Raw genomic sequence first — 26,199 nt, forward strand, 5'->3', positions numbered from 1 at the left:
AAAAAGAATATATGAAAATTTACCATGTTCTTCAGATGAGTAAGTATTATTTACTCTTCCACTGCCTGGAACTCACAGAATCAGTATATTAATCTGCTCATGGATTTACTTTTGTTTATAAGCCAGTTTTGAAATATTGCTCCAGTGTCCTGATTCCTAAACAAACACCCTCAAAACTTTTTCCAGCAAGATTACATTAGTCTCTTCTCATTGACTAAACACTCTGTAATACACAGATTGGCAGAGATGACTTAATTCAGACACACTAACTGAATAATTAAATCAAATAGAAGAACCAATAAAGAGTGTATAGACACTGCACAGACATTATATACGGAATGGGAAAGTCAAGCTTCACTACTATTCTCTTTTCGTTAAGTGTGTTTTGATTCAGTATTCTGATTTGTTAAAACATTCTCCCATCATTTTATGCCCTAATAAGTTTCCATTGACTAACATGACCTAAAGCTACAGAGAAAGCTAGTGAAGAGTTTCCTAGAATGTACCTACATCAAGTTGCTGCAACTAACAATCAGTTAAAGTAATTGATAGAATGGAAACGTACCCTGGTAAATTTTTTTTGTGACTACTCTTCCAGTCTAGTAACCACTAAGCTACTTTAGACACCACAGTGTTTCAAAATAAGTTAATTTTATATCAAAATTCTATTAATAACTGAATTTCACAATATGATAAAAAGAGGAATGACACACTGGGAAAGTCCAGGAGAAGTGCAACACTGTATATAGGAAATGTATATAGAAAAGGTAGTCTATTTCAACTGTCACGCAAATGTCAGTTTTTGAGGAGGTAAAAGTATACCCTATGTTCATTGCAAAAAAAAGATCAAGATAAACCGAAAGTAATCTAGCACCATGTATTAATATATATTGCAATGCAAGCAAACCCCAAAACTTTGAATACTAAACTTAATTACCCTAACATTTTTTTAAATCATTTTTTAACCGAGATACTCCTTTAGTGTCAATGAAATTATCTGAATGATCAAGTTCCCTTGATCATTCCTGAAGTCAGGTAAGAAAATTTCTCTAAATTAGAAGTCAAGTGTTCTCAGACATTTAACTTTTAATACTTACTAGTTGTTAATAAAGTACACGAAGATCAAAACAACAAACTGTCCATATACTACAACCTGAAAGATAACACAGTTGTATGCCAATTGAAGAAAACTGATTTTTGACAGCCAGCAGGAGTAAGAATCAATTAGTGAAACTTCTGGTAGCAGACAGAAAAAGTACCTTATCCTTAAGACCACCCATTTGTTTTATTACCTACTGCTTCAATGCACAACGATAATATAGTTAAAAGGCTGCACTTCGATCTTCACTAAAGCCACCCAGATCAGAAATAGTAATGACAGAAGTTTGCTATGAGTTAAAGGCTATCAATGCAACAGCTTAAAAGGATATTCTGTATGGTAGTTGTACTCTGCAAATCACGAAGATTCATGCCACTGCTAAGCCAGTAAATGATACAGAAATGTAAATTCAGAAATACCTGTCTGCAACTGTTTCTTTTTGCAGCTGTGAAACAACAATAAGAAAATTGCAAATATTAACCAGGAACAACGAAGTACACCAGCTGTCTTAAAGACAGGCTTATAAGTCCAATTCAAGTTGTAGGAAGTAATATTTACTATTAGGCAAAAGTAGTACCTCGGAAGATACGGTTAAAGTGTATTTTGGCCTATGAATTTGTGAACATATATTTAAGATAAAATTGTTTTCATTTATGACCAATGACATGCAGATTAATGTTTAATGTTCACTCCACAAAAAACAATGAAGGATATGAGGGGGAAAGAATCAATCATAATATGCTATAGAAGATTCAAAGTCAGCATTCCTGGGCACTGGATGCTAGAATTTTATTTTCAGATATGCATGCGCATGTGTATATCTATACCCATGTGCACATATTAAATACATACAAAAATTTTAGGGTATACGAACACGCGCACACATACACTCTACAGATCTCAAAATAAGCAGCACGGGCACATAATTAAGGGGTCCCCAAGGCTCATAAAGAAAGTGCAACGACCTTGTTAGTGTTTGGCCTTTCTTTCGCACCCAGTCTCATTGTAAAACAGTCAACCATGAAAGTACTTTAAAAAGCTGGTTTTCTTTTTATATTTACAGCATGATTTTATAATGTATCCTTCCTGTTTCAGAGAAGCTGGTACTTCTGTATATCTTCCCAGCAAATTCAACATGAACCACAAACTTTGTAATTTACAACTTTCAGAAATCTGAATGCTTTCGAATACCAGGATTTTCAACTTTGCAATTTAATGACAACCCTGCCTTTGGCCTTTCCTGACCTGTTGTGAAGTAAATCAGGCACACTAATGTGGGCTAACAAGTCTTTTTCACACTGTTCGATCACCCTGCATCTTTTTTCTCCACAGACACCGCCTCTCTCCCACTCTCTGTCTAGCCATCCTCCCTCAAAGCAAACAAAATGGTCACTGTAACCCTGCATTACTGCTCATTAGATCACAGGTTAGTCAAGTGGAACTGCCCGAGGTTCCCAAAGGAGAGCTATACTTCAAAAATCTGTCCATGTCAAATGAAGAAAAAACCCCTGAGCGTGGGGTCACCCAGATCAATGATCAAAAGAGACTGAGAATAGTGGAGGAAAAAAGGAAAAAAAAAAAAAAAAAAGAAGCCTTTTTTTTGTTAAAAAACAGCCTTCTGTATAATAAATCAGAATACAAAGATACTAAGCTTTTTCTCTCCCTTAACAACACTTCATTTTGGCTTTAAAACCAAATACCTTGCTTTTTAGAAGATTTGCCAAGAGGAAAATTATTTAGATTTTTTTTAAGTGTTAAGAATGAGATTTTTTTAAACCTCACAATTATCTTAAGAAAATTAGCAAGAGAAACAAAAAAAAAAAAAAAAAAAAGGAAAAATACTGGTTATTTTATCTCCATTATATAAATATTTAATTATTTGAAAATGCAGTTAAAGATAGATTTCCATTCAATTATGACTTTAAACAAACGGCATATTCTGAACTTCCGGAGAAATGACACAGGTATGATGTTCGCAGAAAGAGTAGTCAACCAAAATTACACAGTTTGAACTCTCCTGATACATGACAGACACACGCAACACTTGAAGAATGTGCAGTACCAATTCTGTAACCTCTATCATCTTTTAATAACATATAGCAATTTCTAAAAGACAACTATGAAAACCACAGAAAAGTCCAAAATGACAAAACCAAAAAATTTAATTAAAATAACTTCATTTGCAAGTAATGAAATTTGATACACAGATCAAATTACTCAATGAAGAGTATTGGCAGTTTAACAAAGTTCTAGGCACACATGCACTTTTGAAAACAACGCTGGATAGTCTCTAGTTGCCCAGATTGAAACATGACAAATTTAACCCACATAATGCACTTTAAAAAAGAAATGTAAAAATTACACAGATAACTCTGCTTATTCAGAATAAGTGATCTATTTTAAAACAACATTGTGCCACCAGTGGAGACACTGCTGTAGCTAAAGGGACCTCAGTGTTTCCTACAATGATTGACAGAGCACCTTCCCTTTTGCAGTTCTGAAGGGTTTTTTATTTTTCTGCCCTAGAGAGTAATTCAAATTTTATTCTCTTACTTCCTTGATCCTCAGCCACGAGTAAAGGCATAATTAGGGAAGAGAAATAAAGGCTCTAATTTGGAACAGAATATTTGGTATAGTTTTGCAGTTAATAGTGCAATAGAACAAAGCTAGAGCAAATCAAAGGAAAGAAGACCTTAAAATACTCAAATGTTTCATACAATTTAAGTAAATGATTTTTTAGCATTTATTACCACAAATAAACAACAAACACAAAATGAGAATGGAAATTCTGTGATAATACATTATGAAAAACTACCAGGAAAAGTTTACAGAAGAAACCTGTACTGACAGAGAGACAGATAGGACAACTTAATTTTAAAGGAATAACCCAACCAAATCTAACAATGTACACAGTAATTCCAGTTATCTTTCCCTCTATATTATAGGTGGGTGAGATGAACAGCCTTTTAAGAAAAAAAAAAAAAAAAAGCTCATTCACTAGTTTTCTTCTTTAACAGTTTATTGCTAAATACACAGTGCAGTGCGTATTAATACTTGAACAGGGAACTTCAGCATGCATTACCTTTAAAAAGGCTTACACACAAAATATTGTGTCTTAAGTTTTAAGACAGCATTTCTGACCCTTACAAATCCATGGCTGAGCAGAATCTGTACAATCAAAGATAACAGAGAAGATCAGAAAAGATATTGAGAAAATCTGTGTATGTATCACCCTGGATTATCTAATGCACTTAGTATTGTATTCTTATAAACAGTAAGGAAAAAAAAAAACCACCCACAAACAAGAATGATCTAGTTTATTTGTGCTATCCTCAACGATTTGAGCTGTTCAGATTCCAGCAGAATAAGTTATTATTTCATGACAGACTGCTGCAACACATTTTCTAAATATTTGAACTATTTTGAAAAAGCATGTACAGTTAAAATGACTCCAGCACAATTAATGATATGCTGCAGTATCAAGAAGTCATCTTTACAATAATGCAGTTACATTCAAAACTCTGCTTCTAGTCTTATGAAGACAATTGTTCCCAAATGTCAGAAAGTTTCTTCAGGGATACGGCTACATCTGCTGAATAACTCCAAGAAGGGGATAGGAGAATGGTTTCCACTTTTTGAACCAAGCATCATTACAGACCGGACAGAAGAGATTTCTGAAGAAATAATGGACACTGTTCTCAGCATACATCCCTAGAGAAGGCCTCCAATGGAATGCTTTAAAGCAAAAACTCAGCAGTACTCCATTCTCATCCTCCCTGAATTGTGGGACCTTTCACTACTTTTGAACTTGCAGAACTCCCCTTCCATTCTTAATTTCTGTTTTAACCTTAGATTGATCTCTAATCATCTCTTCTCCCTTTGTGCCAGTAAAGTCTGGGAAAGTGACAGGAAAACAAGTGCAAGAGATTTGTCACCAGTCCCTTTCCATTTCTCCTGTTACTCTTTATCTTTGGATTATCTCATTTTCAAACCTCACAATATCCTGTCCAACACTAAAGCACAACCTGGGAACAAAACTTTGATTTTTGGCTTCCCCCACACCCACATAGCATCTGAAATTTTTCCTGAAGCATCACGGCTTGAAAGAATCCAAGGGAAAAAACTCCACAGTTTAGAACTGAGAATGTCTTAGCTACTCTACTGCTGTTCTTCACCTCCTTATCGACTGTGCAATACGTGCATCTTCGTGGGTGTGCTCAAGCATTTTTGTCCAGTTCTAAGTTTCTAGGGACACTCTTTCAACTCAGTTCCTTGCAGACTTATTTCTTTGTCAAGAGCAGGACTAAAAATTTACTATTCAGAGCTTGGAGTTTTCTGTGTTAAATGGGTCACATAGAATTCTTCATGTCACCTTTTTGTAAAGAGATTTTCATAAAAAGCAGAGCCATTCTAGATAGATTTATTTACAAATCTTGTAAAAGACTTTACCATTCCTTTTCAGATCATCTTAATGTCTTCTTTGTTCACTATTACTTCCTCCATGCCAGTGACTCAGAAACAACAGACAAATCCAGCTTCTTCCAAGATTTACTTTCTCATTTTTTCATATGGTCATTTGCATTTTGCAGTAATATTTACCACTCGACTTAGTATGCTCATTCTACTCACAATGATTAGTGCAAACATTACCTGCTAAATATGTACACTGAAGAGTCTTGGAACTGTTGTTCTGCTGTTCACATCTAGCTAGAATGTGGATATATTCACAGAGTTTTTTTTTTTAAATCACATTGTTTATAATTTTATATTGTATGTTGCTTACATTATTTTATGTTACAATTTTTTACATCTAAATCATGTTCCTAACACATCTGAAGAAATTCTTCATTTAGCAGTTCATATGAGACGCATAAATAGGAGTTATTTGTGCATTGTTCTGAACATGGCAAAACTAAAAATTCCTAAATATCAGTTTAATAATGTCCTCCTCTCCTGCAAATACATTTACAACTGACATTTAACAAATAACTCCTCTGTTCCTGCAAAGGCCACAGTTGTGAAGGAAGCAGCCAACACTCTTAATAGCAGAGTCCAGCTCCAAAACAATCTTCAAATATCATGGGACACACCTTGGATGAGAAGAAGTATTTTCAGTGAGACTCTTGTAAATATTAAGGTCATTAAGGTCGCTATGATCTCAAAACAGAGTAGGAATCCATATTTTGGCTAATTGCTACAGTAATCTTGATGATAAATCCTTTCAGAAACAGTTTATAGAGGAACCAAAAATCTGCCCCAATTTACTTTTGTTACGGATGTCCCTGTCATAAAGAATACAGATTTGCAGTATCTGGTCTTTTAAGAACTCATGTAGGTGAACTAATTTGAGAGGTTTGACTGGGAGTAGGATGGGACAGGCTGAGATTTTGTAGCACCTGCCACTGAAGGTACTGCCTGCAGAAAACTGTTAGCCGAGACACTGCACATTCTGTGAAGCTAGAACTACTCACCTGACACTGTTCAATATAGCTTTTCATTGTTAGGAATTGGACTGTTTGACCTGCTGCACCACTTAGACATACACAAGTCAATAGAGCCAGATGGCATACACCCAAGGGTACTAAGAGAGCTGGCACAAGTGCTCACCAAGCCACTTTTCATCATTTATCATCAGTCCTGGATAACCGGGGTTGTCTAAATTGAATGAAAATTGGCAAATCTGATGCCCATCTACAAGAAAGGCTGGATGGCCAGGCCCAGTGTGGTGCTGAATGGATTTAAATCTAGTCAGCAGCCAGTTGCAAGCAATTTACCCCCAGGGCTCAGTACTGGGACCAGTTCTCCTGAGTATCATGATCTGTATGAGAAGATTGAATGCACCCTCAGGAGCTCTGCAAGTGACACCAAGCAAGCTGACAACGTTGAGGGTAGGCTTTGGGCAGACTAGCTAGACTGCAGGGCTGGGTAACAAGAGAACTAATTACGAGCTAGCAATGTTCTCAGGTGGCCAAGAAGGTCAAAATCATCCTGGCCTTTAACAGAAATACCATGACAAGAAAGACCAGGGAAGCGATTATCTCTGTGGACTGAGCACTGGTGAGGCCACACTTTGAGTACTGTGTTCAATTTTGGGTGCTCACTACAAGGACATTGAGTTGCTGGAATGGGTCCAGAGATGGAAAACAAAGCTAGTGAAGGGTCTAGAGGAGAGGTTTTATGATGAGCAGATGAGGGAATGAGGGTTGCTTAGACTGGATAAGAGGAAGGTGAGGGGAGACCTTATTGCTCTCTACAACTACCCACAAGAAAGCTGCACCAAGGTGAATGCTGGGTCTCTTCCCCCCTAGCAACAAGCGATAGTGCAAGAGGAAATGGCCTCAACTTGCACCAGGAGAGGGTTAGATTGGATATTTAGAAGAAACTTCACTGAAAGGATTCCCAAACACTGGAATGGTCTCTTCAGGGAGGTGGCTGAATTGCCATCCCTGGAGGCGTTTAAAGGATGCAAAGATGTGGTACTAACAGACACCGTTTAGCAGCAGACTTGGTCAAGTTTGATAACAACTGATGATCTTCAAGGCCTTTTCCAACTGAAACAATTTTATGATTCTGTGCTATAATGACATCTGTAACTGGCATGTTGAAAGGGCTGTCAAAGATAAAATGTTTTTCCCTAATTAGCAGAAAGTACAAAAAGGCATGAACAAAAAGGCATGAAGGAAAATAATATAAAGACCCAAAAATAAATAGTAATTATAACCTGGAATTAAGCCTGTCTTATGCAAGCCCTCAGTTCAAGAAAGACAAGAAACTGCTTGAAAGAGTTCATCGCAGAGCTGCAAATATGATTAAGGGAGTGGAACATTACCCTTATGAGGAAAGGATAAGGGAGCTGGTTCTCTTTAGCTTAGAGAAGAGGAGACTGAGGGGTGGCCTCACTAATACTTATAACCAGGTAAAGGGCAAATATCTGGAACACAGAGCCAGGCTCATCTCAGCGATGTCCAATGACAGGATAAGGGGCAATGGGTGCAAGCTGGAGAACAGGAGGTTCCACATGAACATAAGGAAAGACACTTTTGCTCTGAGGGTATCAGACAGAGAAGTTGTGAAGTCTCCTTCTCTGAAGACATTCAAAATCTGCTTGGGCATGTTCCTGTATGACCTAATCTAGGTGATTCTGCTCTTTTGAGGTCCCTTACAATCCCTAACACTTTACAATTCTGTGAAACCAGGTTAGGCTGTAAAGAATCAGTAAGCCCAGAAAGTAGAGTCTCCAGTGTACTGCAGCTTCCTGGCACCAGTAAGAGCCTCTGCAGATGCTGACAAACCTGGACAATCTCCTACAATAGTTATTTAGCTTTAAGACACTTAAGACATCAAGAAGACATTGTTTATCTACAAAATTATTTCCAGACATAAACAACAGAGGAGAAATTGCCAGAGCAACAGATATCAGCCCTCATATCCCAAAAGTGGCCCTTTTCACAAGTCAACCTTCACTTTTTTGCTAGTAGAAAAATCAAATTAAACATCGCCCGTTAATCAAACCCCAAACGTCTCAAAATACTGTCAAACAGATAAATACATCACAATCTATATAAACAGGGGATCAGCCTTTTACACTTGCTTTTGAAGATATTGTTCATATTCAAAGATATTTTTAATCTTGTTCTATCAAAGAAGTAAAGGAAAATGCAAAAGACCTTCCTCTGGAGTTTCACAGGTCCACCAGTACTGTGACTTTAAAGTAAGACCTTGTATGTAAAAGAAGAAAAAAAAAAAAACACTTGTAATTGGTGAACTACATAACTTTTTCACTGTTTTTTTTCTTGACCACAATATTAAAAAGTCTTAAAATAGTCTGAGCAGACTTCTGATTCACTGCCTACAAATCAGTCCAATAGTTCCAGCATTTTTTCAACCAGGAATTAATAACTTATCTTCAGTGACTTTTTCCCCCGGTAGTAGTAGTCGGGAATTTATATATATGAAAGAAATGTATTAATTGCCTGCACTTTTAGATAGCTGAAATAAAACACACTGAATCATTACACTCTAGGAAAGTCTTCACTGTTTTATCTTTGAATAGTTCAGTTGGAAAGGATCTATAATGTCTGACTAGTCCAAGTGAAATCTTGAAAACAGCCTTCAATATAAAAATCCAACTCCCCAAATCCACACTGCCAAACATGCACCTGCTTTACTAATTAAGCTGGCAAAGCTTCATGATTTGGATTTCTCCTTTGGCCAGTCCTGCATGGCTTCCAGAATTCCTCAACAGATTCAAACATGTTTGCTCAGCATAACCTGTTCCTAAAATACAGTGGCTATGGAAAACTTCCACCACATCCTATCTATGATTCCTAATTATTACTCTGACCTTGGAAGCATGAGACTCTGTTTGAATAATGGTCTAAACCACAGAATCCATTGCAATAGCCAGTTTATGCTATTATTACACAAAGTACCCTATAGTCCAAAATAACAATCACTAAGTTTGTAAATCATAGTAATGGTTCTGTTTCCTTGCAAAGCAATTAATAGTGCTTTTATCACCATAAATCTCCTGTAATATTTTAAGCTTGTAACAAAAAAATGACTGATCGACTATAGCTGTTATAATCAAAAAGCACTTCTGCAATGGAAACTCAAAATTACACTCCATCAACAAATTATACAAAAACATACAAATATATGTATATACATATACAAGTATACAAAAATATGTATAATTAGATGGAGTCATTGAATGCACTGGGTTGGAAGGGACCTTTAGAGATCATCTAGTCCAACCCCCATGCAGTAAGCTGTGACATTCCCAAATAGATCAGGTCACTCAGAGCCCCATCAAGCCTGACTTTGAATATCTCCAGGGACAGGGCCTCCACCTGGGAAAACTTCCAGTTGTTCCACCACCCTCATAGTAAAGAACTTCTTCCTAATCTAAATCTACCCTTGGTTTAAAACCATTGCCCCTTCTTCTAGTGCTACATATCCTTGTAAATAGTCCCTCCCCAGCTTTCTTGTGAGCCCCCTTCAGGTACTGGAAGGCTACTGTAAACCTGATTTAGAACTGCACTCTGTATTTCAGGAACAATGGATGAACTGGCCACCATCTTCCCATCTGCTAACTAAAGTGATTTTTCACTTGTAACTGTTTTTATTTACTAATTCAGGAGTTTTCCAAAATGGCAGTCAGAACGGATTTATATGTGATTAACACTCCATTATTGTCATTTAATTGCAATATTTTGCAGTATAGCTACGGACTTAAATACAATTGTCTGAGTTTTACAGTTTGATTAACACATGCTGTCTTTATTTCAGCATGGCTGGGTTGAAATCACTTAGCAGCTGTTTGAAAACACTTAAGGATCTGCTACTGTTACAGGACCAACAGAGCAACTGAAATATTCTGACATGGGAAGGTGGAATAAAGACGGTAAAAACTGACATAATAGAAACTTTAAAAGGCACAACAGTTAAAACAATATCTTCACTTATAGTTTCCAGAATGAAAATTCAATTTTACTTTCTGGATTTCATTTTGAAATTAAAAAAAAAGAAAAAAAAAAAAAAGGAAACAGCCAACTGGCAGCTGAACACAGGAAAAAAAGAGGATGATATTTACTGATATATTTAAACTTAGTTTCTCCTGTAATTTTGCCTGATCATTTCAATAATAGTAAGTATACTCTCCAAACATGCCTGTAAAATGTTTTACGTTAAATTAAATTTCATATATTAAACAATAATGGCTATTCTTACAAGTAGCCATTATAGCTTTGAATTAATTATTCATTAAACTGCTCAATACTTTTATTGTGCTGCTTCTTCAGTACAATTTCTACCTAGGAAATGCATGGAGAAAAAGCATTAAAATAATCCACAAAATTTTTAAAAACTAAAGCAATTGCACTTCTCACAATAAATACGACTAACATCTGTTGCAGAAACTGCTTGGCATTTGTACAGTTTTGTAGAAGGATTTTCGTTGTAGATAAATATTTTTCTACAATTCTTATTGCGCACCACTCAACTTGGACATTTTCTTAAATTATACTCCAAGAAGTCCTTTCATACCATTTAAGAAAGGTAATTGGTTGCCTAAAAGAATGCATACATACTTCTAAGTTTCAACTGTGATTCATCTGTCTTCTGACACACAAAAAACCCAAGGAAATACCTGTAATTAATGGACTTAGTTCTGCAAAAATATCTAACGAAACTCTCAACAAACCCTTGTTAAATCCTGAAACACACTCCTTTTAGAAACAAAGAATGGTCTTACGATTCAGCATTTCATTTCAATTTCACATCTCAGTAACAATGAAAACAGCACAGCAAATCCTTTAGGAAAGCAAGAAATTTCCACTCCAGCAAAACTGACCAAGTGAGGCTTACACTTCATATACATAGTAGACACAAGACAATTTTTTTCAGGGACAAGTAACAACTTCATGACATTCTCCATTTTTGGAAGTAATACTGTTTTCCACTATTTTTAAGTAAAGAATTCCAAAGACATACATTGAATTCTTACAACTGTAGGTTTATTTGTTTGGTTTTTTCTGAAAATATACATAAGCTGTGCACATTCAACAAAATCTTTATATTCAGCATTTCATGCAGATTCAAAGTAGCAATCAAGACTTGTTTGCTATGATAATTCACTGATTTTTTATCCCCCAGCAGAGCAGGCAGTAGCAACGTATTTAAAGGCTATTTTATACGTATAAAGATCTACTCCTATACTGAGATATTAAACAACTGGTATTACAATATCACAGTATATCAGAGGCTGGAAGGGACCTCAAGAGACCATTGGGTCCAACTCCCCTGCCAGAGCAGGATCACTTAGGGTAGCCCACACAGGAATGCATCTAGGCAGGTTTGAAAGTCTCCAGAGGAGGAGACTCCACAACTCCCCTGGGCAGCCTGTTCCAGGGCTCCAACAACTTCACTGTAAAGAAGTTTCTTCTCATGTTGAGGTGAAATCTTCTATGTTCTAGTTTGAACCCATTGTTCCTTGTCTTATCACTGTGAACCACCAAAAAGAGCCTGGCCCCATCTACTCTTGACACCTACCCCTCAGATATTTATAGACATTGATAAGATCCCCTCTCAGTCTTCTCAATGATGGCTGGTAATGATGAATGAGGACAAAACAACCCAATAAAAGAAGAATGCTAACTCTAAATGCATCCAACATTCAGTTCAGGCCCTAAACCCCATCCATGTAGGGTCAATTGCAAATTGGAGTGTTACATGTATAATTTGTTGCAAATCAAACTAACTTGCATTGTATTCTCTATTCTTATAGAAGTGGAAAAGGAATGTTTCTTACATTATATTTATGAATTAAAATTCTCAATAAATTTTAAACCAAATTTGGCCATTTTAAAAGAGAAAAGGAGTAGTAAAATAAAATGTACTTTAATTGTGTGAAAAATGCATTTCTGTTGATGGAAATGTAATCTGCATTGCTCTATGAAAAAAGTAAAAATCAAAACACCTTAAGCATATTTGGATTAATAAAATGACACCAGTTGTGCCACAGGATACCGTCATATTTTAAGTGGAGGTTTTATGAATACATGCTTTGCTTTCACACTGCACAATAAACTAGAAAATACTAATAAACTTAAATACAAAAATACATATAGTTTCCTTTAAATATTAATTACTACTTCTACTTTTAGATCAATGATACCTAGAACTTGTAGATTCTATCCTGCATTATATCAACTTACCTTATGTGACTTGATACACTAAAGAAAAAATTTCTTTTTTATTTTTTTTTCATAAGCTTGGATTCTTAGAAGAAAGGACCAGTAAATAAAACTTTTTACAGTGAAGCTTAGCAGTTGTCACCTATTCTTTTCCTCTCATATCAAAAACATCACTATATTACAGTCACATTTACAATTCTCCTTCTTAACACATAATAAGCTCAACATCTTTTGGCTAAGAAAGGAGGCTTAAATAGCAATAAAGCAGTACTGGAAGTAATTACAACTATACTGCAGAAATAGAAGTTATCCTACAGATCAATTTTGCAAAGAATTTTTATTCTTTAGAAAGATCAAATTTTAGACAAAGAAACAAGTTTAAGTAGAAAGCAGCCACACAACAATATGCTGAAATAATTCACTCAGCTGTAATAAGAAACACCACTCACAGAACAGGAGATTTCACATACAATCTTTAATAGGAAAAGTCCTTAAAATGACATTTATGAAAAGAATGACACAAACAAGTACTAAAATCTTCCTACAACTTCAGAAAAGTCAGTAAAGCTTCTCAATAATGACTTTCAGCAGTTCTTCAAAGCCATGTGACATGATATGAATGTAGGTAAGAAGAATTTTTCAGAAAGAGCAAAAGATACACTAAACAGAACCACTGTATAATTTACTATGTCCTAGCTAAAAATTAGGCAAGACATTATTCCTTATAAAAAGAAAATTGTAACAAGGACAGGAACAGGAATTGCTACTCTGCCCTTATATCAGCACATTGCTTTTCAGAAGAAAAGCTTTTATACAAAAGAAAACCTGTGGCTGTAATCTATTGCTTTAAGCAGTTGCAAAGAATGGCTAATGCTGTAGTGCAAGATTAAAAATAGCAAAGAAAAACCCAAGCTAAAGAAACAAACCATGAACGAGAACAACAACAACAACAAAAAAAAAACACCAAAAAAACCCACTGTCCCAGCAGATTTTGATAGAATAGTTTAAAAACATCTTTTCTCTCTCAAGCAAAATATGGTGAAAGCAGAACTATTTGCATCCAACTAATGCTTGTTTGTTTTCCAGAACAACAAAGGCTGTACAGACTGCATTGGACTCTTAAGGGCTGGGACTGTTCTTTATCTGTGTACTTCAGCAAGGAGTAACTGAAGCTAGCCTTTAACTAGAGTGTCAGGCTAATAAGCAAGTGAACAAATAGTAAATACAGTAAAGTCAGCAGTGTGCAGATAGTAAATACAAACAGGCAAGATGCTGCCATGATAACATACCTCTTGTATGGAGCGAGCTGCTGGCTTGTCTTGATGATTGGCCAGTATTAAAAACGGCAAAGTACATAACTGTGGGTGCTGTAGAGCAGAATGCAGTTCATTCCTAGCAGTTTCTAGATCATCTTCAGAGGAGGCACTGTCTAATACAAATATTACCCCTTGGGATCCTTGGTAGTAACGACTCCAGTATTTCCTGATATTGTCAGCCCCTTTCAAGACAATAATAGGAACTAATTAAAACAAGAATAATTAAATAGACTTAACACTTGTAGCTGAAAATAACCATTCTACTTAGAACAATCAAAGTAATGGACTGAACTTTCTCTCCTAAATAATCATCATTGGAAGAATTAAAAGGAAAAACACAACCATAAATATAACACACACACAAATGTCAAACATTGCTTAAGTAAGGAAGGAATTTGACTCAATGAAGTTTTTGTCCCCGAAATTTTCTGCTCCATTAATGAGTACTGACAGAACTACCATGCTTCCAGTGCCACATAGTGTTATCTTATACTTGCCCACTGAAATATCTTGGTACTACTATCTAAACTTTTATCCATTCTTCTTAACTTAGCCTTGCAGGTCCTTGCCACAAGATGCAGCTTCCATCATGGCAATTGCTCATTTCTGAGCATGATAAGGTCTTTCAGTCAACCTCCAAACCATAAGGCAAACATTTCATAGCTGCGGAAAAAAAGGTGTCAGGAAAGTCTACTATAGTAATCTGACACTTGACGAGGAGAATTGTGATACAATAGTGAGTTGTACAGTGAATGAAGATCTATGCTGACAACATGCAAAGACGTTAATTTCAACTACTTTTGCACTGTCAGTCACACTAAGAATTCTGGAAAAGCCCAACAGTAGACACGTGACTCTACACACTTGCATGCCACAGTAATTTGTAGGCTACAGTTCAGCAGCACTCAGATATCTTAATAGAAACCAAGCAGTAAGGTTATCTACAGAAAGCTTGTGCCTCTCCTGGAGAGCAGTACATATTGTAACATTGAGGCAGGAAAAAATAAAGAATTTTAAAAAATCATATTTGACAGCTGTCAAACTATTTAAGCTATGATCTGGACATGGACTGTTCTTTCTATCCCTGAATCTGGCACGATATTCATGGGGACTAATACTAAAAAGTGATATATAGCAATACTCTGGTAGAAAATTTGACATGCCTGCGATACTGTGATTTGCAGAAACATGCTAGAGTTATCCTACAAACATTACACATTGTGCAACAGACTAAAGGCAAAAAAATAAACAACTACAAATGAGTTTACACCATATACTTCAGGCATCGAACCAAAGTATTCAAATATTGCCCCGTGGAGTTACCATCTTCTCTGTATCAGCCACACTGGAACCTTAAGTACTCTGTTTCTGTGTTCTTTGCCTAGCACAATTGAAGTGGCAATCCAACACTGGGAATACACAATTTCCTACAGAGAATAATGAACCCATAGCTGTTTGTTTTTTTTTTCTACTTCCTGCAAGAGATCTGAAGAGTTGATTACTTAAATGTAAATGGGCATGGGATTTAATTAAGACCTTGCTTTATTTCTCCATTAATATTAACTAACTTCTGAAGAGGAACATTACTTATACAGAAGAGTGATTGCAGTGAAATCTAATTCTACGTTTCTCTACCACTGGAATATCTACTTATTGTACTTGTAAAGAGTTTCATAGCATCTGTTAGATGTCCCAGTCTTTCTGCACAGCTGTCCATGTCAGAACCAAGAAGAGCAAGTTGCAGAGGGACACTATTTACATAGCCACACACAGCAGTGTCACAGGCATCTGAAGTATCACATTACTTTAAAAACTGTTAGAAAATAGCTTTCCATGAACTGAAAGGCCAACACTATGATCTGTTCTTTGAAGGCCTTCTCTTGGTTTTTTTTCCTAGCAGCATAACATCTGTCTTATTTACTCTAGGGTTCAGTCAGCTACTTTACAATCACATCACTGCCAGACCTTGAGTCTTATCTTTGTAACCATATTATTTCTAAAGAGTAAAATTGTGTATTGAACTGCTGGGCATTTGACCTCTTGTATCCATGCACATGGAATAAAGCAGTTCATGGCAATCTACATGAGGCATTGAAGCCAGAAAAGGCAGATGCCTGCTGGTTTGTTGACATTACAATCCTGTCTTTTTTGGTTCAGGTTCTTCAGCTGCTCGAGTTTGTTTCTCCACATTAACTGTTGCAAAAGCAACATCAAAGTGTAGTAGTCCTTTTCTCTCCAGCCCTGGCCAGTCATCATGGCATAGTTACAAAAATCAACTAATAATGTCCAACAAAAGTTAGTATTTCCTTGAGGATCTTCTACCAGAATAGTGACCTGCTCTGAACTTTCTTACACTTCAATTCTCAAGAATTCACAGCCTAAGAATTAAAAAAAAAAAGTTAAAATTGCACTAAGTAGATAGGGGGAAAAAAAGACACAAATCTGTACCTCAGGGTGCCATTTTAACTCATTTTCCTGGCAAATGCACTTGAAAAACATTGGTAAAGCACTGGTAAACTATGAGCAATTTGAAATCAGTTTCTATGAGACAAATAGGCTTATATTCTTTCACCTTAACTCTTCACATTCAGGGAGCATAACCAAGTCTCAGCTTCTTTCTCCAGACCATTAGGTATGACCTTGTGACATTATTTTGGGCAGGCAATGCTGGCCTGTTTATAGTGATCCTGCCATTGCACTTAATGGTAGGACATACTCAGTCTTACACAGTAAACAGCTATTCCTAAAGTTACAGTTTAGCACAAACTACCCTCCAGGGATGAGAAGGTGGTGGGTGGTGAAGGGCCAGGGTGGGGAGATAAGGAAAAGAGGAAAGGAGTTGCGTGGAAGCAGAGAAAGCAAAAAGAAAAACTTAAAGCAAGGAAACACAGTCTCCAGAACATCAGAAAAATATAACGATTTGTATTAGACCTAGGGAACATGTTATAAGAAAAGCTCAGTAAAATGAGACATTTGGTGTAGAATTTTCCTCTGACACATGTAAGATGCCTAGGTGCCTTAGTTTCTCTAAGGAATGAACCCACAGAAGTGGCTTGAGTCCTGTGACGAAACTAAAACATCCCATGTAGAAATAAATCAAAAGAAAAGAAAACATCACTACAATACAATCACATTACTTACTAGAAAAGGCAGTATTCAGTCAAACATAGGCTTGAATTCCTCTATGAAAGGAAAATACTCCACATTCTCCTTATAGAGAAATGATAGAGTGATATAATTAAAAATGACAATCATTCACCATTACTGTAGGGCAAATTTATTCAACTAACTGTTCAGCATTTGACAAAGTGGTCATTTGTAATTTCTTAAAATATCAAATAAGGGCATTAACATTGTCCATGATTTGTATTAGTGCCAATAGTACCCTCTCAAATATCACTTTGGAAAGTGAGGGGAAGAGTTTTGGGGTTAGGTGCAGTTTAACACAAATCCAAAACAGCTTGCACAATTATGGCACTCCTGTACATTACGCAAAACGCAGAGATGCAAATTTTCCTTCCCACTACAAATTCTTCTGTTTACACCTTCATTCATAGCAGATTGAGGCTCTCATCAATTCCCACTTTTTCTCTTCTTTCAAGACAACAGAACATAGCATTACAAGAAAAATTCACTGAAAGCAATTTAAAGGTGTCAAATTTGTTACTTGTCAAACTTGCAGCAAGTCTCCATCGAGAGCACAATGAATGTCATGCAGCCGTTGCTTCAAGAGAGTGTAGCCTGCACATGAAAGCTTTCGTTCACCTCAAAATACTTCACAGCTCTTGAGAAGTTATAGCCTCAAATTCAAGGAAGAGCTTTTCTTCATTCCCCACCAAAAATACTTAACCTGAGGCCATGAAAGAATGCAGGCTGCAACCAGTTTTTGTATCACTTCAGATACCCACTCACATGAAATAAAGACGTATTTATTTTGAAAGGTTCAGAGCTAATTTTTATAAAAATCATATAGTTAATTCCTCTCCTGATATTAAACAAACAATTTCTAATTTGCAAAAAGTTCAAAGATTACATCAACTGTGTCAAAATCATTTGCATGGAAGACTGGCCCATGGGTGGGGCAATAAGAAGGAAGAGAGGGGAAAAAGAAATCTATTGTCTCTTCTTGCAAAATCTTTAAATACACCCTACCTTCCCATCCAGAGGAAATCTTATAAAAGTAATTTTGAGATAACCATTTCTAAATCTACATAGGGTTTATAACTTCATTTCCCATAATTTCCTCAATAAGGAAAACTTGTTTTCTTAAGCAATCGGAAAAACATCCAAATCTTACAAATCTTAACACATTTTAAGAGATATGGATGTTTGACATAGATATTTGGGGTGTTTTAGGTGTTTTTGGTTGGTTGATTGCAGGATGGGTGGATTGTTTGGTTGGTTTGGGTTTTTTGGGGTTTTGTTTGGTTGGTTTTTCGTTTGGTTTGGGTTGGTTTGTTTGTTTGTTATTAATATACCAGCTATTTTTCAGCCTATTAGCTCCTTTTTATTACAAATAAACCTATAAACTGTTTCTAAGATACCTGCTTCACACATAAATGCAATTTGTCCACAATCACAGGCATCACATGCAGATAAAGAAGCTTCCTTCTCATCCAATGTCAGTCATCATTTGATAGCTATTTCGTGTTGCTACTGCTTAACAGTAAGTGGCAATATAGATGCTAACACAAAACCTTCCTCAAGGTTCAAAATCACAGCACTTTTACTTCCTAAGGTTTAAAACCAAGTGATCACAGCCCACTTTTTGCTAGTCTTTCAGGCAGTGCACTCCTGCAATCATATACAAAGCATCACAGCAGGAAATTGGCAGGTTTTCTTCCTGAAAGATGAACATTCCAAAACTGCTGGGTGAGCTATATTCACTGCAGCAATTTAATAACAGTAATGAACAAAATTAAAGAAACAAAATCAAACTCACATTCAAAAGTATTAATATTTTCTGCCTTTGTGTTCAGCATACACAAAAATTAGAAATACACATAAGTTTACTGTGCTTACTTTAATTTTTCTTATCAAGCTGAAGTTTATGGAAACCAACTCTGGCATCTCATCTGCTTTCCAGGCTTACCCAGTGACATTAACCTTGAAGTCAAGCCTTCAGTATTTTCCCTATTAACTCACTCAGGTGCCATCTCCAACTCTGAATCTCAACCTACTCTGATACTTTAAAGTGACACTTAGATTGCAAGCAGGTTTTTAGGTTACATTTGTCCCCAGAAAAGCAGTATGATCTATTTAGCCAATGTGTATTTTACTATGATCTTAAAACACATAATTTGAAACAAAAATCTACTGTTATAGTCAGGAAGGTAAAGTTCATTTCAAAAATTCCTTATAACATCGTACACATTATCTCAAAAGGAAGACAAGAAAATCAACTGCCAGTTCCCTCTCTACCCATTACTGCATCTCTGCTCTTCTTCTGCCTCTACTAGAAGGCTCAGTAACAACCAGAAATTAAGAACCAGCAGTGCAACTGCTCAGGTTGACAACTGTGGCCAACAAAGCTCAGATGTACCCTCCTCTAAGTTGCTGTCATATGCTTGGTAACAGTGTGTGTTCCCTCAAATAAAGCTCAAAACACTTCTTTCTCTAAGGCACTTCAGACTAGTTGGCATATAAAAGAAGCAGCAAGTATACCACAGCTATGCATTTCTCTCTGATTAGCCCTTTTACTGACTGGCTCACAAAAGTTTGAATCTACTTTAGTCTTTGAAAGGACCAAGGCATTTTCTGCCTAGAATCAAAAATAAAAACTGGGGTTACTTTTGTTTGGGAGGGAGTTCATAAAATATAGGTAACCTTTCTGATGCTAAACTAGGCTGATACACTCTGCTCTTTGAGTTTCCCTGAAGAAGATGCAGTTCAAAGTCCAACAGAGGCCTTTTAGCAAGGTCTATTTTTCTTCCTGTTTTACTTATATTGTATATAGCTTTGATAAGCATTGTTTGCATGGCTTTTTTTTTTCTTTTTTTTTTTTAATTAAGATAGGCAGCATGTTGTCTATTCATACTGTAAAAAGTTGAGTACAATTGATAGCAAACAGATCTAGCTTTAACGCTTTCAGAAGCTGAATGTCTTTATATGACTCATAGCCTGGACAGCACATCAGGGTCATGTAAAAATTTCATCTTACGAGACATTCTGCAAACTGTTAGGTGCAGCAGTGTCACAAATGGTATTGCATATACTTCATAACCAGATTTTATAAAGTGATGCTTTTAGTCAAATACAAAGCAATCAAATCTTTACACTGTATTAGTTTGTCCCAGTGAAGATGACTTAGGAATGGCATTTACTTGCGGGATCAGTTTTCTGATGACTAACTATATAAAATTTTAGCTGCTTTGCCACACTATGCTGCTATAAGGTGTTCGGAATTCCATTCCATTACCTGTGTTGAGAATAAACCTCAGCATTCAGTATCCCAAACTTCTTTTAACAAAACACTTGTTAGAACTTTCTAAAAAACGAATGTTATCATTTGCCTTATTTTCCCAGTCTTTTCCCACTCTCCTGTATATTCACTATAACCAATCTCACTCTCGGTTTCCACTAGAGATTGCTGTACTGTAACAGAAAACAGCCAAGTCTGTAATTTCTTTGAATATCATTACTCATCTGAGTTGCATAATACAACATATATCCAGTTATCCCAGTAAGAGGACATTCTGAATGTGGACTAGGACGCAGTACATCATCACAGTAATCCAAATATTATTTTATGGACTAAATTTTTGGACACAGAAAGCTGAATTTTCCTGATTTTCTCAGGGACCAGGGAGGGATTATTGGTGTATCGAAACAGAAAGAGAATGGAAGTTCAATGTGCTCAATAAATAAAGCACAATCTCTTTTTAAAGTAATTCAAGCACAGTTTGGATTTGAATGCTACCTAGAAGTCTTACTTATTCAGGATCAAATTCAATGTTTTTAAATTAAATGTTTAACATTTATGAAGTTGGATAAAACCTTCTTTTCTGGTAGAAAGGCAGTCTAACCTAGGAAACCAACACAACTAAAAAACTTCTTTTCCCCCCCTTTATATTCTAGTATCATATACTTCAACTACAAATTTCTGGAAAAATACCACAGAAAACTTTGTTCTTTGTCCCTAATCTGAAAAACAAGTGAAGAGATAATCAGACCAGGAAAAGATAAGAGACTGTTTCCCACACAATTTGCTGGAAATTTTATAATCCCTACAGAAATTAAGAAACAAAACTTCATTAGGAGCTCCAGAAGGCAACTAGCACAGTAAAAACTAGCACCATTTTTGACCTTGAGGAAGGATACTGCTTCAATCAAGCAAAAAGGATACTACATAGTCAGCATCTGCTTCACATAACTGCTTAGCTGCTGAATGTAAGAACCTTAAACAGTATATCTTTTGCTGTAAGATTTTTTAAATATTGGCTGTTAAAAAGCTGCTGTATGAAGACATAAACATTTAAAAGACAATTTTAAGGTAACATATAAAAAATTAGAAGTATATACAACTTCATGCTTGGAAAAATATGCAACAATGGACAGCAATCATTAAAAACAGATGTCTTTCTACCTTCCTCAAAGTTTCCAAAATCAAACATCTGGATAAGACCTCATACCACAGTAAAACAAACGTAGATAACAATACCGTAACAATCAATAATTGTAACTAACCAGGAACAAGAGCAAAAGTGTGGGTTCCTCTTCCCCACCAGAAGGACAAATTCCAAAGTAAGATTTAGCAGTGATAAAATATGCAAGATGTTTTAATTTTCATATAGCAGCAAGAGAGAAACCCTGCAGACTCCAGAAAGCTCAGTCTTTACCTTCACCAAATAGGAACACATCTCCTAACATAGAAAGTTAAATGCCGACCACCTACTTCTGGAAGAAAACCAAAGTTTTGGAAGCTTGCCCTAGCTCGCTTACCTAGGCAATGAAGAGCTATCAGGATTAGCATTTTTCTCCAACATCTCATAGGAAAAACAGATTATGCCATTTCTGAGTACAGACATATAAACATCCATAAAGAGACAAGAGAAAAAAAAAAGAAGAAGGTAGAGTAAAAAACATCTGACAATCTTTCTGTCTTCAGGAAGAGAAAAATACAAATCAAATACTCTGTATTACTTCAGGACATCCTGTCATAAAATATCAAAGCACTCCACTGAAATAAGGTTTCTCATAACACACACACCTGCATAAAATCGAAGTTGTATGATGAGAAAAGTTTAAGACTTTAACAAGTAACTGCTATAGAATGCTCCAATTCTTGATGCAAAAACTGCACTTATCTGTATTAATTACATAGTTCACTGAGATTAGGCAGCAGAATATGTAAACTGGGCTGCAAATTATTCACCCTATTAAAAAAAATTCCAAATAGAGTAGATAACATATTCAAGCAGAACAAACATCCTTGTGGAGTGGTACCTTTATCAAAGAAAACTTTAGCTTTTTTTATAGGATACATGCACAAACAATATTTATGTTACAATCCATGGACTAGTGGTAGTAAAGAGGAAATGCTATCCTTTTAATATGTGCTTATCTCAAAGCATTCTTGAAACCACTTCAGATAAGACAACCATCATGAAACTTGATTTGATCTCATTGAAGTTCCTTCAAGAATCAAGTTAACTTCTACTCCTGAGCACTTAAGACAGGCTTCAGCCTTGCTGAAAATCTATGGACATCCTCAGGATTCATTCTACTACACTTAAGCAAATAATAAAGACAACCTTCATAAGTTTAGAATATAAAGATCTACATGTTTTTTCATTAAGCATCAGACAAAATTAGGCTCCACAAGCACTCTCATTATGATAGTATTTTCTTGCTTTTAACAGAACTCTCTCTTAATCACTTAAGACTGAGGGTCAGAACTGGACAGCCAAATTGCTTACCTCTACACAGAGAGCTGAAAAACATCACAACCACAAAACAACTGTCCTTCTAAAACCCAACCAGCCCAACAAGAAAATAGATCTCAAAGAATGTAACTAATTGGAAGTTAACTGTCTTTGCAAGACTTTCAGTGATGCAACATATATATTGGTTCTGCTATATGTTCACTGTTACCTCAGCCACTGGTTGTAACTAAAAGCTTATACATAATAGACACAGGGAACACTTCCTTGTGCTGCCATGTGAGCCATTCTGCAACTGCAGACCAGTTCGTATTTCTGTGTAACTTAATCACTGCAATCCAAGAAACAACATTAAGGATATACACCACATTTACTCTACATCTTCCTCCCCTGCTTTTTACTTTTTGTTCTTTGTAGTCAGCATTTGTATCACTTTTCAGCTTTATTTGCTGTGAAACAAGTTTTGAATTCAAGCCATAGCAATCGATCAATTTAGAATTTAAAACAACTAACAGTTTGATATGATGAGATTTAGATACTGCATGTTTTTGTAATCAAATGAATAAATGCTATACCTCCAAGTTCTTTTACGTTCAAGATGGCATTCTGGAATGGCACTGCTTTTATACTAAAACCTAAGAACAGAAATAAAGAGTATTAATAAGTTATTTCTTAAAGAAGCCATTTGAAAATCAACTGCATGAATTTAGAAAAGACTGTTTTTTTTTTCCCATAAAGAATCAGTATTTTGCATATGAAATTCTGCTTCAATATGATGTTTAGAAATAGCAACTGAGGAGAAGAGGACAATAAAACATCATGAGCAATTAAATTTGCAATTATACTATTAAATACCTGGCACATATGAAATTCATGAAACTTTCATCCAGACTGTCTACCACTTGGTAAAGAGTTAGTATTGAATATACCTTTATAAAATCATCTTAAAATACATCTGCAACTAAAGTTTTGTTTCCAGGTGATCCTCCTGCATTTTTAGGAGATTCATTGCAAAACTTTTACATTACATTTAAACTTCACAGATTTTGGTTACACCTAGAGTATTAATCCTGTCTATAAATGCTATTAAGAGAAACATCCTTTTACAGACTCAAGTGGTATGTGTTAAAATGCTTATAAGCACACTAGAAGCATCCCTTAACTGAAAATTCAGCCAGCCAAGAGAAATAGAATATGAAAGGCTTCCAGTAATCCAACAATATACTATATAGTGTATTCTGCATGTTTAGTGCATACAGAGTACATGCTTTAGATAGGAACGTTACATCTGCTCTTTCAGCATAAAATATCCAGATGAACTTTAAATTTATTTCTATCTAGTACAAGCAGTTTCAGTGTGATTACATACCTGTGAAATGAGTAAAGACATTTTTTAAAAGAATGTTCTTCACTCCAAGTTTATTAGCTATCATTTAACAGAAACAAGATTTGTCTTTTTTCTTCTAGATCAGACCAAGTAATATATTCCAGTGTGGCAACCACTGTCTATCCAGATCCACAGAAGTGAAAGAGAATAATCATGAAACATTTTAGTTGTTGTTGTTTTAAACCCTAAATTCTTCCCAGAAAGGAGTTTAAACTGGAATGGATATGAGTGGTATTGATAAGAACAGCAACTGGAGCTGTGCACTGTATTTTTGGATACTCAACAGTATTTTCTGATATAATACGGATACGGTCCATATAAGGTAGATTTGTTAGAAGCTGAATAAGCCTAATAAGCCTCATTTTGGTTTGGATGCTGGCTAGATTTTTGTAGAGTTCAGTTTCATTTCTCAGGTTGCTTAACTAAATGGCATTTCGTTGCTACCATGTAGAAACATGCAAGAAATTGTCATTAGTTCATTTGATAGATATATACCGTTATTCACACTGCTGTTATTATTTGTTTCATGGTTTAAAGTGTTAAAGCATAATTTGCACTAATTTCAGGTGAACTCAAAAGCTAAAGCTCAGGAGTGTAGGGGGAAATATTATAAAGGCTGAATTACTCTGCAAGTTCCCTTTAGCTTTCCAAGTTAGGCACTGACAACTTCTCCACACAATGAATTGTCAAATCTCTTTAATCCCAATAACACTAGCATGAAAGCAATGTGTTAATTATTCATCACTGGCAAAAAAAAAAAAAAAAAAGCCATATTCTTTTGTACCTGTTTTATTTTGTTTACTTACAGCTGTATTAAATAACCTTATGTGCTTGTAATTTAAACACGGATACACTGAAAAATCAGTTAGGGTTGCTAAGGGACAGTCATAAATCTCAAGTCCATGAACCACAGCTACAATAAAAAGCCATGTAACTATAAACACAAGTTACTTGCACCACACTCATTATCTGTTCCCTGAGCATATCAGCCTCAGTAAATCAGAACCTTAGTCACAGAAACAGATTTCTTCCACCTCTATGATCTAATCTGTCCTCTTTCATAACCGTGCAGCCAGGTATTCCTTTTTCTCACTTGACATGTTTTTTTCTGGGCTTTTATGGGGTTTTGGGGGTTGTTTGGTTTTGTTTGTTTGTGCGTGCGTTTTTTAAAATCAAAATACCTTTCCCAGTATCCTTATCCAGGCATTATACTATACCACCATGAGTATTCATTTTTGGGGGACTTAAGACACCTTTTAGCTGTGGTTATGGCAGATTTTATGTATCTTCTCAATGTCACAGAAACTTTCTGTAAACTGATTCTCTGATCTCAGTCTGCCCTTAAAACATATGTAAACAAGTCTCTCTCTCTCTCTGATCTAAAAAGAAAGGACTATGACCAGAACAAAACATTTCCATTCGATTTATTCTTTTGGTTGGTGGCTTACACCGCAAGGCACTACTGACCAAGGATAAGAAATAAATCATAACTTAATTTTCAGAGCATTGCTTTCCCACTCTATTGCATAGCACATTCTCTTCTGTCCATACAATGTCTGCTTAAAACAAGTAAAAACTTAAAAAAGAAAAATGAAACCTTTTAATGTGTGTCTACACTGCTACTGCAGTGCTACTGCAGAACATTTCCAATGTTTCTCTACATCATTATGCCTCAGTGTATGTTTTGACTTCCAACATATTACAAATTGTATGCTTTCATGGATATTCCCCAATATATGACTAAATAATGAAAGAGTAAGAGGTGGTAGCTTCAAAGCAATCCACTAGGTACTTTCAAAAGCAAGACAGCTAAGCTCAA

At 35.7% G+C, this 26,199-nt stretch overlaps 1 protein-coding gene across 1 annotated transcript in view; it reads right to left on the minus strand.

Annotated features, from left to right (window-relative positions):
- Positions 1-26,199, minus strand: part of ARL15 (ADP ribosylation factor like GTPase 15) — a 213,594-nt gene that overhangs the window by 115,870 nt on the left and 71,525 nt on the right. The window contains exons 3-4 of the mRNA XM_054398032.1: positions 23,569-23,628; positions 14,085-14,293 (exon numbers count right to left, since the gene is read on the minus strand). Coding sequence (XP_054254007.1) covers positions 14,085-14,293; positions 23,569-23,628 — 269 coding nt within the window. The remainder of the gene's footprint in view (positions 1-14,084; positions 14,294-23,568; positions 23,629-26,199) is intronic.

The sequence above is a fragment of the Indicator indicator genome, chromosome Z, assembly GCF_027791375.1.
Source record: "Indicator indicator isolate 239-I01 chromosome Z, UM_Iind_1.1, whole genome shotgun sequence".
NCBI classification, from domain to species: Eukaryota; Metazoa; Chordata; class Aves; order Piciformes; family Indicatoridae; genus Indicator; species Indicator indicator.